Source organism: Centroberyx gerrardi, chromosome 17 (assembly GCF_048128805.1).
Source record: "Centroberyx gerrardi isolate f3 chromosome 17, fCenGer3.hap1.cur.20231027, whole genome shotgun sequence".
NCBI lineage: Eukaryota > Metazoa > Chordata > Actinopteri > Beryciformes > Berycidae > Centroberyx > Centroberyx gerrardi.
The window spans coordinates 18,122,475-18,139,227 of record NC_136013.1 but is presented as its reverse complement, the minus strand read 5'-3'; the positions used below and the strand labels follow the sequence as shown (position 1 = coordinate 18,139,227).

Here is a 16,753-nt window from a genome sequence, read left to right as displayed (position 1 = left end):
GTGATATAAGGGATTTTACAAAATATACCAGTGGATGCCTCAGTAAAAGAAGGGGGGAAAGGAAGTGTTTCAGGTTACAGACAGAGGGTCGATTTGTGGCTGTGGGAGAGAGGGAACAGTGAGCGCTGGGAGCCTGCGGCCCGGCTATCAACACCCTTCACTCTGTCGGTGGGGAGCCGGGTCTGCAGCCATAACACCGCTGCTCCGGCTCTCTGTGCAGAGGAATCGGATGCGGTGGGCTGCGTCTGTCCGCGCCGGGCCAGTGGTAAACCAGCAGACTCATTCCTGACTCCTGCGTTATTGTAGTCTCACATACACAAGGGCCTCCTCCTCTCTCTTCCACTCACTATTGTACTGCGGTGATTAGTCCTAAAGTGGCTATGAAGAGCCTCCCTCCTCCCCTTGTATCCATCACTTTCTCACACACACACACGCACTGTAGCTTCCTCTGTGCCCCCCTTCCCACCTCCCAACTCCCATTTGTCACCCTCTCTTTCTCATCCATATCAAGTAACTTCCCTGTTACCTCCCAGCTCCTACAAAAAACCTTCCCCTCCCCCTTAGCAATTCAAATGGCCGCATTGAACGAAATGAAAGCTCTCAATTCAGCGTCCACCCTTCTCATTTCTGCGATGAGGGCAAAAGCCTTAGCACGCCACTTTAGGGTGATTTAAAGGGGCATTTCGCACAAGTGTGTTTTGGGTACATGAAAAAAAGGGACAGTTGCAGAGGAGGGGGTGGGGTGGGGTGGGGGGGGTGAGTGAGGTAATCCCGCCTGCGACTCTTGTCAAAAGGCCTGAAGGATTCACGAGAATGCAGATTGGTCACACCATTGTAGGGCTCCATCTCCCATCACGCTCCATGCTGAGAATTGTCACGGCACTTAGCTAATATCCCCCCCGAGACTTTGCTCTGGGAGGGAGAGAGAGAGTGTGTGTGTGTGTGTGTGTGTGTGTGTGACAGAGACACAGAGAGAGAGAGAGAGAGAGAGAGAGAAAGGGGGCAAACACAGAGCGACTATTCTTCAGCAGGGGAATCTCACGCTGGGCAGAGAGGAGGGGTTGCAGGGCTGGAAATGGTATCAGATTCTAGCCTGCTCAGTGTAGTGGGACTAAAAGGGGAGATTGGCACAGCCCCATCCCCCCCCCCCCCCCCCCCCCTTCCCCCCTCCTGCTGTAAACCTCCTGTTTGTGGTAATTGCCTAGTTGCCCTGGCACTGGGCACCACTGAGGTCTTGCTTGCATGTGCTCACTGACTGTAACTCTGAATGCTGGGCTGATGGATGCTACACAGGGATTTGCCCTTTTTTCTGTGCAGCAGGTGTATCCATTGATGGGATCTGCAGATATGCGCTGACCCACACACACACAAACCAGAGAATAGCCACTGGTAGGAACAAAAGCAACATAATGCATGGCCATTCAGCCCTGCATTCCCCCTCCCGTCCCATATAGAGGCTGACAGCAGGGTCAAGGTTTTCCTGTTTGCCACAACAACAAGTCCCCGTTCCACTATAAATCTGTACTCATGATTTGTCCACTTGTCACTAGTGACTCTGCGCCTATCCATCTGACCCCTGTGGAGGTGCATGAGTGGTATGTGCCACTGAGGGATAGACACTAACTCATGGTACTGTGGTGTATGGTCTCTCTCTCTGTGCGTGTGTGTGTGTGTGTGTGTGTGTAGGGGGGAGGAAGGCAGGAAAGCGATCCCTAGTTTACTCCTGTGGTAATTCCGTTCCCACATCTGCCACAGCCAATAAATGCTGGATCAATTTCCACTGGCAGCCCCTCCATGTGGGTAACACAGAGAGAGTCACAGAGTATATATACAGTATATATATATACTGTATGTATATATATTGACAGAGAGGACTATTCCTAAATAGAGGTCTGCTTTTAATTGATATCATCTGAGTTCCACTTTCACCTTTCACCTGATCAACACGATCCAATACAGGCATGTTGCAACGCTGTAAATTGTGTGCTATATAGCAGTAGTTTGTGTGTGTGTGTGTGTGTGTGAGAAAGAGAGAGCAAGTGTGTGTCGCCTTATCTCTGTGTGTAATTTGATGGGACTGTGATTGAGGCTGTTGGTTTCGCCTCCTCCTGCCAGACGGGTGGAGGTCAAGGCCGGCGGCATTCCTCACGTTGCACGGTGGAGATAGCAAACCCTACCGCTCACACACATGTGTGAGTATGTGTGTGTGTGCACACGTATGACCACATACACATCTGCTTCAGACATAATATGCTTACCGCTTGAGAGAAGGACCAGGATCGCATGTGTGGCTGACTGTATCTGCAAAAGAAAAAGAAAAAAAGTAGAGAAGAATAAGTACTCTGGATCTGTAACATCACTAAAGGCGATGTCAACCTGATTATTGTTAGTTATTGTTTCTCAGTATTTGGGTTGGACCAGTTATTAATCTTCCTCTGGAGCAATCCCTGTACACCGAGAGGCTTTAGCTAACCATCATACTTTGGTTCAGACAAAAGTGGCTGGCTGAATATTTCCAACACATACTTACTGCTTCCCTTAGCTTATTCATAACCACTCATTATCTATGTTCCAATCCAGCTCACTTTGATTTGGGCCCAGTGAAATGGATCCTGTGGGGGGATTGTTTGAGGCTTGGCGTTTGGTCGGCGTGTCAGTGGCTCTGATAATATATCTGGCAACCAGCCAGAGCAGCTTGGTAGACGACACGCTCGCTCCCGATGCTCAAAATACTTCAGATTTACGTCAGGCAGCGACAGAAGGCCTCGCCCTGCAATTTCGGGGTATGAAGTCGTCTGGGCCTTGTTTTTCCTGCCTTACGATCACTGGCGTTTTTGTTTTTTTCTGTCCACCATCCATAAATTTTCTTTGTCTCCTCCTTTAATTGCCGGCTTGTCAAGGAGATACTGATGACATTTATTGCAGGTGTTGCAACTCCTAATGCTTCTGGAGATATGTTCTCCTCTGCCTCCCGCGCAGAATGTGCCTCTTTTTTTGTAAATCATCAAATTGACAGTTAAATAAATAATAAATAATAAATAAATGATAAATGCCATAGAAAGTAAATTGATATATTTTCTCATTTTTTGCATTGTCATTTTTTCTTATTGGCTGATATGCCACAATTAATTCGACACTTAATTAAATCCACCATCAATCAAATTCCGTTCCATTAATGTCAGATGTTTTGCCATAAGCTGCACTCAGTTTATTTTTATCCCGCCGACGAGTCACTTCAACCTCAGCTGCTTATCCGCAAGATTTACTGTAGCATCCATACGTTCCTCTAGATGCGAGTTGAAAATGTGCGCTAATCAAGCGTGTGACAAACCGGACGCGATGTGTCTGCGTGCGGCTCTCAGAATAGAACCGCCGGGGAGGGTGGGGGGGTGGGGGGTGGGGGGGTGTTGTGCAGGGCGTTTAGTCATCAATCACGGCGTTAATGTGGGGAGTCACACCTCCTCAGGCCCTGCATCCAAGACCACCGGAGCTACAGGGGCCACGGCTGGGAAGACTGAGCAAACGGCTGCCTCTGATGGCGTCATATCTGAGAGTGGGATGCTGTTATTTATAGTGGGACGCATGAAAGAATCGGGATGTGTCATAAGGGTGACATTGCTAAAGATTCTCCAGGGATGTGAAGGTGTCTCGGGGGCGGAAGGCAAAGGATGGAGACATGTGGGTGTGGGACGCATTGGAACGTCTTGTTATTGGAGGTCCTGGGAGAGAACACTGTCTCGAAAAGAACAGGGAAAAGCCTATAAGTAAAGTGCATCTACCCTTATAAATTTAGGACTAGATTTATTTAGCATTTAAAGGGGCGACAAGTTTGATTTTTACTGCCCCATAGCACAAAATGACCATAATATACATATCTGCAGGGGGTTGATAGGGTTGTTTGTACCAGTGACTCAAGGATTACTTGACCAGGTGCTGAGATTTATGGATTTCAGTACTCACTTTCCTGCCTGTACTCTGTTGTGGAACGAACTTGCCCTTTTAAATGTCAAGACACTTTCAATTTCTACCGATGCAATTCCTACTGATTGCTGATGCAAGTCAATAAAGTTCATAGACAACTTAATGCCCCATTAAGCTGTCGAAACACTGTTGGTGATACTTTTACAGCTCTTGGCATCTGTCTGTCTGTCTGTCTGAACTGTTCTTACAGTTCTCATTGCTTTTAATTACTGTTGTTTTATTACCACTGTTTTCTTCTTTTACTGTTTTGTTCAACCGTTCTCATTGCTTTTAATTACTGTTCTTTCATTACCGCTGTATTGTCTTGGTTGATTTTATGCTGGTCTGTAAAGCACTTTGTAGGCCGTTTTTAGAAAAGTGCTGAAGTTATTATTATAAAGTTATTGTCTATGTCCCATATGAGACTAAGCTTGGTTGTCTGTGACATACTTTCCCTGATCATAAAAGCAGCCCACCCACTGACCAGGCACACCCTGGCTTGTTTTCAAAAGATTCCACAACACGCCGACTGTCACTCCCAGTGGGGAAATGAGACCCACCCATTCAGATAGCCAGCTCGAATGTTTCTCATCTGACCTATGGACTACATAACACTGTGTATGTGTGTGTGTGTGAGAGAGATAGAGGCACTCACCTGTTGAGGAAGTCACTGCTAGAGCGCCAGTTGGATTCCTGCGATACATAAAGATTGATGTGTTAACACATGGTGGAGGTCGAGTCCCCCGCTCACACTATAGTCGCCCTGAGAGGCTCAGTTCACTTGAGGTTGACTAACACACTCTTACCCTCACTTTGGTCTTCTTGCATATAGTCAACATCCAGTGGAGGTATTGTGAAGTAGAGTGTGAATGCCTTGTCTTATAGGCAACTAAATAATAGACACATTTATTAGCATGTGCCTTAAACCGGTCCCACTGATGCATCAGGATTACAAACTTAATTTTTGCAAATTCAATGGGTGTCACGGAAGACTATGAGAGACTATAACCCACATTCTCTCTTGCGAAGAGATTTGTGATTAATTAACAAAGACAGCAAGTCATTCCATGCATGCAGTGCAACAACAATTCAACACGTCGTTCCCCTGTACTCATCTTTGATATGCAGGCATGGCATGTTAGTGGTTAGCAAACTTAGCAGTGGGTTAAACAGAGTGCAGGTAGTATTTAGGTGCACCACAGATTTTCAGTGAGTGCAAATTAGCGAGGACCGCAGGCGACCGTAGCTTGGCAAGCTAGGGCAGAGCAACGATGCAGGGAGGAAGAAGTGGAAGAGAGATTAGAAAAGAGGCCCCGCTCTACCAGTGGAATCATGCACAGAGAAACAGAGACAAAGAGGGAAGGGAGTAGGGATTAGTGGATCGTTCTTGACAGCAGGCAGATCTTCATTTCCATGGTGAAAGGTGCTTGTAGGTGATCTTCCCAGGCAAACGCGTCTTCCAAACAAACAGTGGAAACGGTGGAGGCAGTAACAGAAGGTAATCCTAACCCTATATATGCACAGGTTAAAAGACAGCATATGTGTGGGAATCGGATCCCCTGATGGAAAACCTGCTATGAACATATGCTGCCCCAGCTTGAATTGAAGTGTCATCAAAGAGGGAAGCAGTTACATAACCATCACCATCTGAGACACAGAGAAAAGGTAACTTGACATTAGCTATCCTGTTTCACCACATGCTCGACAAACAGAAGCGGGTTCACCTCACAGGTCAAAGCAGGTAAGTCAGCTCTACATGTTGAACCTGCATTCAAAATTTGCTAAAAATGTCCTTCACTGACTGTTTATGGTAATGGCTGACATTTTGAGTGTGTAATGTGGTCCTAGATTAACAGAATGAGCCGCATAGTTCAGCAGCACAGTTTGTAGAGACTTCTGACAAAGATTTAATTGGAAAACAAATGTGGAGCTTTCAGAAACAAACTTATCATCACCCCACATGCTCAAAGGCACAAAAACGTACGAGCAGTTATCACGAACCCATTGGCAAAATAAAGACAATACAAACGACCACTGAAATGAACTGCACATTTTAATAAAATGCTATTCAAATCTTACAAAAAGGCAGGTAAAGCAACAATTTCTTTTGACACTTTTTACCTGTTTTTTGAATAATACTGTCATTCTGTCTCTTGTGACCCATGATCTATCCATAGCAGCAGCAGCTAATGGAAGGCCATTTGACTTGTGTGTCTCTGAAAATACGGGCCGACACTTTAAAAGACCAGTTATTTGTGTCAACCAGCTGTATGTATAGGCCTTTTAGGTGGCTAATTACAGAGTAAACTGAAACACAGGATATAAACTTTTAGACTGTATAGAATTGAGTGCATAGCTTTAAAACCAGAGCAAATATTTGCTGGTGACGAGAGAAAAACATCCTGTTACATACCAACTAAATGCAGCATTGACTTGTCAACTAAAGTGACTATAAAAATCTTTCTGATGTATATGCATAGTTTACAAGAGGCAACCATTGGCAGTGGGCAATGTAACTAACTGATCACAAAAGTGTAATATGAAAAAGAAAAAAAGTAGCATGTAAAATAAAAGCACAATTACACTAACAATATATTCTTTTTGTTTTACTTATTTTTTTTTTTTTTACTTATTTATGCAAATGAAACCAAAAGAAGCACACCATTGGAGTAATATCAAGCAAGTTTTCTGATGACCTTAGTGACTAAAATATCAAACAATGGTACCAGAGAGCATCTCAATTGAAACATGATATAACTTAATATGTACAGAGGAGTCCATAGACAGCACACAAGGCCAAAGTGTCCTAAACCTGAATAAATCCTCTTGAGGTTGAGATGGGACTTGTAGTCAGAGGTGGGGGTGGGGGTGGGGGTGGGGGTTGTGGGCAGTGTTAAAGGGGTGATGTAACGCAGTGAGTACTACGAAAGCAAGTTTGGTTGAGGAGTAGTAGTTGGTAGTAGTAGTAACACCAGGGAGGTATGGAGGTAGGGGAGAGAGGAGTGTGAGAGAGCCCAAAACTGCAAAAAACACAGCCGGACATTAAAATCAAAGGCACTGAGGAAGGACACAAGACAGGAACAGGAAGCCCCGGACAGGAAGCGCATCATCAGTGAGTCAATAGCTTAAGCCGCGTGATCCAACTGACCAGTAGTGAGCGTTCTGCCGGGTTGCGCTTGGAGGCGGGGGCCACGGGGGCCTTTTTCAGGTCGTCCTGGTAAGGGATGGTGGCGCTGTTGTGGAGGTCTGAGTTGGAGTAGTAGCGGCTGCCGCGGATGTGGTCCACTCCTCGGACCAGCTGCCGCTCCCCTCCGGGCCTGTAGGGCGGCGACACCGAGGGAACCTCCTCGGCGATGGTGGGGATCCTCTCGTTGCTCAGGTACCTGTAGAGGAGGTCTTCGCCTGAAGAGGAGAGAAAAGGAGAAGTTACTGGAAGGCCAATGGAAATCACATGAACTGCTAAGTCTTTATCCATCTGATGGTTTGCTGTTATATCTAACATTGCTGCAAAGTAGAAGACCTGGAATACTTGTGATGATAAATTAAAGAAAAATGTACACTGTGATCTCTACTGCGAACATGGGCCATGGAAAGACAGATGATGTAGAAATAAATCAAGATGGCTTTATATAGGATAATAATATCAATAAAGATGTCTTATGTTTAACAATGATACCCTAATCATTTACCCCAAATCACTGGATATCATGACTGTGGTCAATACAATTTTTAATATCAATCAATATGTGTGCATGAGTGCATGTGTGTGCAGTACCTTTCCTTCCTTGTGTCCAGGGCTTAGCGTAGGGATCTACCACTCCCAGACAGGTATCCACTGGCATGGAGAGGGGGCGGGGTTTACCTAAAAACAAGGGGTCAATATGTATGAATCGCATTATTTAAAGAATTTCTTTATTTATTCAGTATTCATCGGTGAAATATTAATAGGTTTCCCCTGCTGAGATGGTACTGACCACGCGAAGGCTTGTGCTCCCTCATTCTGGGCTGTATGACGTTGGCCTCGATGGGGTAGCCCACGCCTATCTTGTCATAATCCCCGATGGTGAAGCGCCTTCTGCTCTCCTCGTCCAGGAAGGAGTTGGGTGACTCAGAGCCCTTTGGTCTTTTGCTGATGCTGGAGAAGGAGCCCGTCCTTCCCTCCCTGCATGGAGAAACCAAACGCTCATTCACTTGGCACAGCGCGGCGTAATGAAGTGACATACTGCGATTAGAATTAAGTGTGAGCAAATAACGTTACGCCGCTGCCTTCAGGCCTAATTCCAGTGAAATAAATACGACAAGAACTGCAAACTTAATTTTCAAATTCAGCCCCCGTAGCAAACGAAGCGAACGCGGCAACAGTTTGCCGTCTCCCCGGAGGAGGCGGATGAAGGGGCCGTTGCGTAACGGCTGCGGTGGGGGTGGTGGGTTGAAGACAAGCAGAACAGAATGTGCAGTAGGAGGGGAGGGGAGGGAGGTGCGCGCCAGGCGAGAGACAAGCGATCAGGGGGCCGGGACACACTCATTATCCGCCAGCCTCAAAGGCCCGGGCGAGGGAATGTGGCGGAGGCTGGACGGGGGCGCGCGGTTCACTCGCTGCAGGGGAGCGGTTGGCCTCCGACTTTCTCGTCATTTGCCGCTCGAGTCGTTTCATGGTTGCCGTTATGGATTGTAAAAAGTAAATTTAATGATCCAAGTATTCTAATGAAAGTGTTTGGTGGGTATTTCTGCGGAAGGGAAACTTAACTTGTTGAAAAAAGAATTTGAAGTAAAAATGAAAATGAACTGTGGCTAACGCTGGCAGATGGAGCGGGACTACTCACCGTGGGGTGTAGGGCACCACGGGGGGAGGGGGGATGTACAAGTCCAAGATAGCTGGCTTCTCCTTTTTGGTCGATCCGTTGGCTGAGCCGCAGGGAGACTGGGCTCTGATCAGGGAGGTGTTGTTCTGGAAAGCACAGCGCAATTAGTTTGTCAATGCCCTCCTCTTCACATTCATCTTGGTCAGTGACGGGAGGTTTTCCGTCGTCCTAGTAATGCATCTCAATTAGTGCATTAAGTTTTCACACTGACTACGCGATCTAAGAAAAACACCTGATCCCAACTGATGGTATATATACATATACTGGTCTACTGTTAAAAGAACAACAGCTGAAGCAAATTAATTCATAGCTTGTCGTGTCTGCCACAAGTCTGGGTTTTTAAGTCCCAAATTAGGACTAAATATGACTTGTTGGCAAAGGGGAGGAGTTGTCACATGTGGTAAGACCTGTAAGAGCCTGTGTGTGTCTCCTTGAGCAGAAACCTTCTTGTTTGAGGTATGGAAAGATTCTTAGGGGAGTCCAAAATAGCCTTTGAGACATATACTTAAAACCCTACTCATTTCCCACAGTTATGGTTCCCAACACTCAACAACATTGTGCTTTTGGCTAAAACGCATGACTCTTATTCACTGCCATTCTCCCCAGACCTGGATAATATGTATTGCTAGGATAACTGCCAGAAATTTGGAGATAATATACTGTACTGGATATTTGGACTATTGAGAAACCAAGCATCCAACCTGGGATCCCTTGATTCATTTTCCCCTTCCCCTCTCTACATATTTCCCTTGCGTACAAATTATACAGTATTACAAAAGCAGTGCCATTCATTCCTGAATCACAGTGTGATCCATCTCTGTTTTGCCCTTGGAGCCGGCTTATCGCACATAAACTGAGATGGAGAATGTTGATACGCCTGACACCTTGTTCAAACAAGACGCCGGTGGACAGGTTGACATCGGCCACCTTTGTGCTGAGAGCCTCTTTGTCGTCTTGAGAAACCCGCTCCCATCTGATATCATCTGATCTGGCCTTCTCAGCCTATGCAACAGCCTCTTGGGGCATGATGAGACGATGCCGGAGCCGGAGTTTTGGGAGTCTAAGGTTACAGTGGCTCTATTGTCTCCCTGTGGAGCGCCTTGTGAGAGGGGACTCAGGTGCTGAGGCGTGGCTAAAAGCTGTGCCAAGTCTAATTTGTCCACATGAGGGAGAAAGGCAAATTGGATTACAGTTACATAACTTTATTAACAAAGGATTTATCAGCTGCCCCTTTGGAGACTTGAATGTTCTTTGAACAAAGCTATTTGGGGGGGGGACCTTTTCTCAGGTGGAGGACCCAAACACTTTATGAATTAACTCATATTGTCTTGTATGGAGACTAGGTGACCTAACCCACATCAATTCTTCCTAAACCTAGACCTATAGGTGGCCGCCCAGCACTATTGACTGCAACATCAATGCCTTTTGCTTCTAATAAAGCAGATACAATCTACCAGACTCACACACCACTGGCTGGCACCCTCTATCTCCTAGACTGAATGACATCATGGGACTTTGTTTGTGTTCGTCTCCTGCCATGCAAGAAAAACCCATTGCTGTATTCCTCCCATCCTGCAGCACTCTCAGGGTGGCTCTGTGATACGTGTCTGAACTTGTTGTTTTGGAACCAACTCCCTAAAAAGGCTGATAATTGCTTGACTATAGACAATGACACACAGGCTTTAGTTGAACTTCACAGATGAAAGGAGGAAGTGTGTGTGTGTGTGTGCGCGTGTGTGTGTGTCCTACCTGTGGTACTGGTGGCTTCCAGCGCATGTTCTTGAGCGGGGCGGGGGTGAAGCCTGTTGTGCCCGTGGGCCTCTTCTTAAGGAGTAGCACCACACCTTTAGGGTCCTCCCTCAATTTGATGACCAGGTTCTTCAGCTGCCAGCCCACCTGATATACCGCACACACACACACACACACACACACACAAAGGGGCTCCATTTTTATATGATCACAACTCTGAGACCATCTCAAGACAATGATAAAATTAACTCGCCTTATTGTTTACATTGTTTACACACTTCATTTGCCATTATGTACAGTGTGTATGGTCAAATATCTATGTATCCATGGAAACTGAGGCGCTCACCACTGTCTGCTGATTAACCTGGATCACCTCATCACCAGCATGGATCTTCCTGGTCAGGTCTGCTGGGGACTAAAGAACACACATACACAGGAAATGTCAATGCCAGGTAAATCACTTTTTATATTTTTTCTACATTTCACTTCTCCAAGATGCATTATAAGAACCAAATATCCAAACAGACAAAATATACTGTGCGTTCTATACAAATCGTGAGAAAATGCAAACACCCTCTGCGTGTATGAATATCAGTTGATTTGTATTTCATGTCAAACAGATGTCAAACAGGATTAACTAGTCATTATTAGTGATGAATCAGGTCCTGATTCACAATGAAGGACCGGAGGCGTGAGGATCCGACCGTGACAGTGATGCTGCTGCATTAGTCACTGACTGGATGTCTCAGTGCGGGGAAAGGGTAGGACATTTATTGTGACACTCACTGGTGGTTGGAGAGCAGAAACAAACAATTTCCTTTACGTATGAGCAGTTCTTAACTGCCTTGTGCAAGTCAGAGAACTGGTTTGCCCTCAGGATAGGAGGAAGAGGAAGATGGGGAGGATAGGAGGGGAAATAAGAAAGAGGAAGTAAGAGGGTGAGCTGATCTTCTAACAACCAATATCAGAGGCTTGTTCCATAATGGGAATTATTAGGAGAGATGAGGATATAAGACATATAATGAGAGAAATGGCAAATCATTGATTGGTTCATCCCCGTCAAACTGAGACTATTAGATTTGATGGACATAAATGCAGATCTCGACTAACTGCTTTATTCTGGGCTTTTAGCAATCTATCAATCTATCCTATCAGTGGTTTAACAAGGTGGAACTCTGAATGTGCCAGCATACCGTCATACTTACATGTTCTGTGGTTCCAGTGATGACGTGTAGCCCATCATAGGTAGACTTGATGTACATACCCTGGGGCAACGAAACCATAAAAAACCTTACTTATGTTTTCAATAAAAACATGATATTCTCATAGGGAGAGCAAAGTATGACAGACATGTGAGGGTCACAATTTGACACACATTGCACACATTCCTGGCCTGCAAACCCATGAGGCAGATAGTGGGTTTAGAGTAGAAAAAACAGGGGAAGAAAAAAAAAATCCCCCAGCATTCCTCACCAGACCCTCCCCCGGCTTGATATTGGTCAGCTGGACCTCCTCCAGGCAGGCTGACTGGCTCATCAGGGGGTCAGAGGTGGTTCTCACGGTCTGATCACAGATGCTGTTCAAGACCTTGGACTGCAATGGAAAAAGGCAAAAACAAAACGCGTCAAGGAATGACATGGGAAACACAAGACTCTCTTGATGTATTGTGCCTATAATCAATGGAGGTACTGTGTATCTTACAGGTTAGAACAAGGCAAGATAGAGCTACACTGGTGACGCAAGGACCTTATCCTTCATCGGTTACTTTGGGCTAATTACCTCGCTCCCTTTGCTTGTGTGTGTGCCTGTGTGTGTGTGTGTGTTTAGAGGAAGGCTTAAGGGGAAAGGGGGCCATTAGCATGCCATTAACTGGTTGTACCCATGCACACACAACACTGAAAACAGTCCCGTGCACACACGCTGCCCTTTTTTCTGCTTCCTCCCTCCTCTCGTTCGGGACATAATCAACAATTTGTCATCATTAGTGGGGTCTTTTCTGTGACTTGCCTTCTCAGGCACATGCCTTTTGTTTGTATGCATTGTGTTCACTTTGTGTAAAGTTAGGCTTATGCAGATACATGGAAAGATTGTATAGGATCAAGAGAAATACAGAGACAGAGACAGAGGGATAGAAGTAAATAAATGAGAGAAGTAAAGAGAGAAGATGAAGGAAAATAAACATGAAGCAGATGAAGCAGAGGCAGAAAAACCATAGGAAGAAACAAAGGAAGGGACCAAGAGAGACTTGGCTCTAATGTGGAGTTCACTGAGGGTGTCTGAGAGAGAGACAGAGAGACCGAGAGACAGAGACAGAACGCTAGAGGAAGTTCAGTGTTAGCCCAAGGAGTCTGGAGAGTGTCAGCAACAGGAAACACTGATTGATGGCCAGGGCGTATTAGAGCCGCCTCCTCCACTGGCAATTCAAGAGCCCGTCTGCCCTGTTCACTCAAAAAAAAAAAAACCCCGACCCCACCGCTGAAAGCATGTCACACAATCTCCATGTAAAAAGACATTTACCCAAACGATCAAACAGACTTTTTTTTTCTCCCCCCCTATATAGGAACTCACGGGTCTAATGTAGTTTACATCAGGAGAAACAAAGTGAAGAGATATACTTACAACTTCCAGGATCTTTTCTTCCATTTCGTAAACAGTGCAGTCCTGTTAGACAGAAGAAAGTGATGTTAGATAGGCTGCTGAGCAGTAAACAACAGGGAAGAGGATGAGGTTATTCAATGGCTGGAGAGTGAAAACAAAGTATAGGGGTTGGGGAAATACGATATAATCAGCATTCCAGATATAGACCTGAGAAAAATGGAGAATGGCCACAAATAAACAGCTTTTAGATTCAAATTACCTCTCTGCGTAAATTCTGGGGAGGCTATAATTGCATAATGCCGTGTGGGGTTACAGTAAACTATATGGGAATGTAAATACCATACTAACAGTCATATGCTAACAATGTGCAGAGTACGTGGTGGGGAACAATTGTGTTAAACCTTAAATAATCAAACCCTCATCCTAATAGTGCTTTGGTTTTCTACATCATATTGTGGAAACCTTTGGATGCATCAATGTTTTCCACGCCACAGTCGCAATATGAGTGGATGGGTTAGTGGAGGCAGGGGGTCTCTGGAAGTCAAACACGACACAGTAGCAGTGATCCTAGTTGTTCTGGGTGAGGCATCACCAGTATCAACTGCAGAGTCAGCTGGGGAAACTGACCACTGTCCCCTCCAAGCGTCCCAACACTGCCCTCATAGACTGCAGCTGGACCAGACACAGCTGAGGCAACAGCCTCCCCTGACAACTGTGTTGTTGGTGGTGAAAGGGCCCCTGGTTAGAGCCGCTCAAAAGGGGGGTACTGTTGGTGTGGGGGGGCCCCATGCCTGTTTATGGAATTGTGTCTATGCAGGGAATGCCCCAAAGGCACCCATCCATCAAAACACAGGTGAAACGCCTCTGTCAAAACTAGGCAGCACAGAAAAACGACTTCAACAAGTCTCTTATTTCCCAAGAGTCCTCACAAGCCGAAAGTCTTTGCCGATGCAAAATAACAAAGGAAAACTGGAGTTGTAGCTCTCATAGTATTAGTGACATGCGTGGACATGTGCTGTCTACAAAGCCAGCTCTGTTGCTCTTTGTAAATCCATTGTGCAGACAGCGCATGGGGGTCGAGCAAGCGTTTCCATATTTCCATGGCTTGCACATTCCACTGGGCTGAAGGGGAGCGTCTGTGTTCAAATGCACTTGGCTTGTTGTACTATTGCTTTGTTTGCACTGACAAGATTTGCTTGCTTGTCTATGGCCGTGAGCGATGGCTTGAGTTCAAAGCAGAGTACATCCTATGCTCTCTTGATAATATTTACGATAGAACTATTTATGTCTGAAATGATCTGTGTTCTCAATGCCTGTTTGAGGGTCTAAGCTTTTTTGATAGAGTAGTATACACGTGACTTTGCCACATTTCCCATATACTGGCGGGGCAGGGGGAGTGAAAAGCCAATATAAACATAATGGGGGGAAAAAAACGGATCATAATAGGTTTCATTTGACATGTATTGGTGCTAAAATCATGTTTCCATACAATATATTTTCCAAAGTCAGCCAAGGATATATGGTGGTTTCGGAAAGAATTTGGCTCAACTTGCATAAACACACAACTACATATTTCTTTTAGAAACAGGCCTATGTTTGGATGACTACGATGTTGTCTAAGCCAAAAAGGATATGCTAAAAATATATATTTTGAAGTTTAGAGGTTGTGAAACAAAACAACATCATTATGTGCTGCAGACGTTGCTTGGCGCGAGTCCTGCCAAGCTTTGACATGCCATCTCATTTAAGGATTCGTTTCTCCTGTTTCATAGTAGCAAACCATCAAATAATGTGAATACAATATCGCAGATAATCCCTCTAAGATCTGCTTGTGGAATCCAAATTAATCCCATATCTTTGTCAGAACCAAAGTCCTCCTTGTAGACAGAAGCCAGATCATAACTAAGCACCGAGAGAGGCTGAGGGACAATTCCCTGGGTGTACTGATCCCTCACGTCATGGACTTGATCCCGCAGCCGGTGTGGATCAGATGACTCTGTGCAGCCCTGTGGGCCTTTGATCTGCGACCAGAGAGGATTTGCCTGGTTGAGCAATGAAGTGGCCGAAAGAGAGGAGTGTTGGCACAGCACAAGAACCGAGCTGCCTGTACAGCTGGGGGGAATAAGAGCCATAGACTGCAACAGTGTGGACCTGGCCTTCTGACATCCTGTTATTCATACCGTTTTCACATATGATGGATGTAGGCTACTCGTTAAATTTCAGTCTTTGGCCGACTTCATCTCTGCTTTTCTGCTGAAAAAAGGCCTTAGATAAGAAAGAAACTGCACATCTCATCCAATGATTCAGGAGTATGCAGTGAGGACAGAGCACACAGGGGATCAAGGAAAAATGTGCTCTTTGAAAGAGAATGACCTCTCAACTAACATGTCAGCTGAGATGGGTGCCACGCTCACAGTTTTATGGCCGCGTCCCATTGTGTGTGTATACACAGGCTTCATTCAGGCAGAACACGTAAATTGTGCGTTCTGAAAAGCCCTGATTCTTGGCTGAAGTTCATGAACGATCTGGGCAACCTCATGACGCCCTCCCCCATCATAAAACTAATCACTGTGGCAGTCCCTATGCAACCCATTTCATCAATCAGCGGTTCATAAGCTGGCCAGTGGGCTTATGAAAAACCAAGGGAGCCCAAGTGGTCCAAACCAATGAGAGGGTAAGGCAGGAGTCTTGCAACTTTAGCCCAATACTAGCACATCAGCTTTAGACTTGTCTAGACTAGAGACTTAAGTGAATATTTGACACTGGATTATATGTGATGAGTTGAAAACAAGCCTCCTCATCAGTATTTTTGTAGTTATATAGGTTGCTGAACACTGGTTTAAAGCTTATGTGAGACAAAAAATTATTTATCTGTGATGTGTCAAGATAACCCTTGGGGACACTAATGGGGGACCCCAGTGTGTCTCTCCTACAGCTGATGGAGTAAAATGACCACTCCAATTTAGCTAAAGCCGCTTCAGCACCTATGAGGAGATTATTCTACTCCGTATGCACAAAACCCCTCTACTTCAAACGGCAGCGTGGGAAATGTATACCCCCGCCTGCCCTGGTCGGCCGGGGCCGAGACCCCCACAGTAAATCACCAGAGGCGCTGAAATCCCAGACACTGGCGAGGCAATCGGCACTCTGGGAAAGGAATTTATTTTGATGCAATAACCCACTAAAAATGACACCTGGGGTCCCGACAGTCACTTTCATTGGTGGTGTAAAATGAGCTGCGTTTTGAACTATGCTTAAGACAAGCCCTTTGGGGTGAACAAATGGAACAAATACACTAATGTGTTTGTTGTGCAAGGCAAAGCCTCTCACCAACTCCCTTTGTTTCAGTCATATGCATAACTAAGCATAACCAGTCCGATAAATCAGACAAAAATGGACCCCTAACTGTCTCATAACATGATGCCAAAGGAAATATGTGCTGAAAGTCATGGAATATGGTATATATATGCTGACGGCTATCCATCTATCTGGCAGTCAGATGGACCACCTCCACATCAACGCATTAAACCTACACACAGGAAGTGCTTTCAGACGGTTCGGTCTCCCGCCGCGAGCATCTTGGA

General features: G+C 45.5%; 1 protein-coding gene across 3 annotated transcripts in view; it reads right to left on the bottom strand.

Moving 5' to 3' along the window:
• LOC139916815 (connector enhancer of kinase suppressor of ras 3-like) overlaps positions 1–16,753 on the bottom strand; it is a 51,114-nt gene that overhangs the window by 9,459 nt on the left and 24,902 nt on the right. The window contains exons 5-15 of one of the 3 annotated variants that reach the window (XM_078289394.1): positions 13,191–13,232; positions 12,045–12,164; positions 11,777–11,836; positions 10,918–10,986; positions 10,572–10,718; positions 8,784–8,908; positions 7,935–8,122; positions 7,736–7,822; positions 7,109–7,362; positions 4,616–4,653; positions 2,259–2,301 (exon numbers count right to left, since the gene is read on the bottom strand). In XM_078289394.1, coding sequence (XP_078145520.1) covers positions 2,259–2,301; positions 4,616–4,653; positions 7,109–7,362; positions 7,736–7,822; positions 7,935–8,122; positions 8,784–8,908; positions 10,572–10,718; positions 10,918–10,986; positions 11,777–11,836; positions 12,045–12,164; positions 13,191–13,232 — 1,173 coding nt within the window. Of the gene's footprint in view, positions 1–2,258; positions 2,302–4,615; positions 4,654–5,995; positions 7,363–7,735; positions 7,823–7,934; positions 8,123–8,783; positions 8,909–10,571; positions 10,719–10,917; positions 10,987–11,776; positions 11,837–12,044; positions 12,165–13,190; positions 13,233–16,753 lie in introns of those variants that run through there. The other 2 variants (XM_078289395.1, XM_078289396.1) reach the window with 2 other exon arrangements.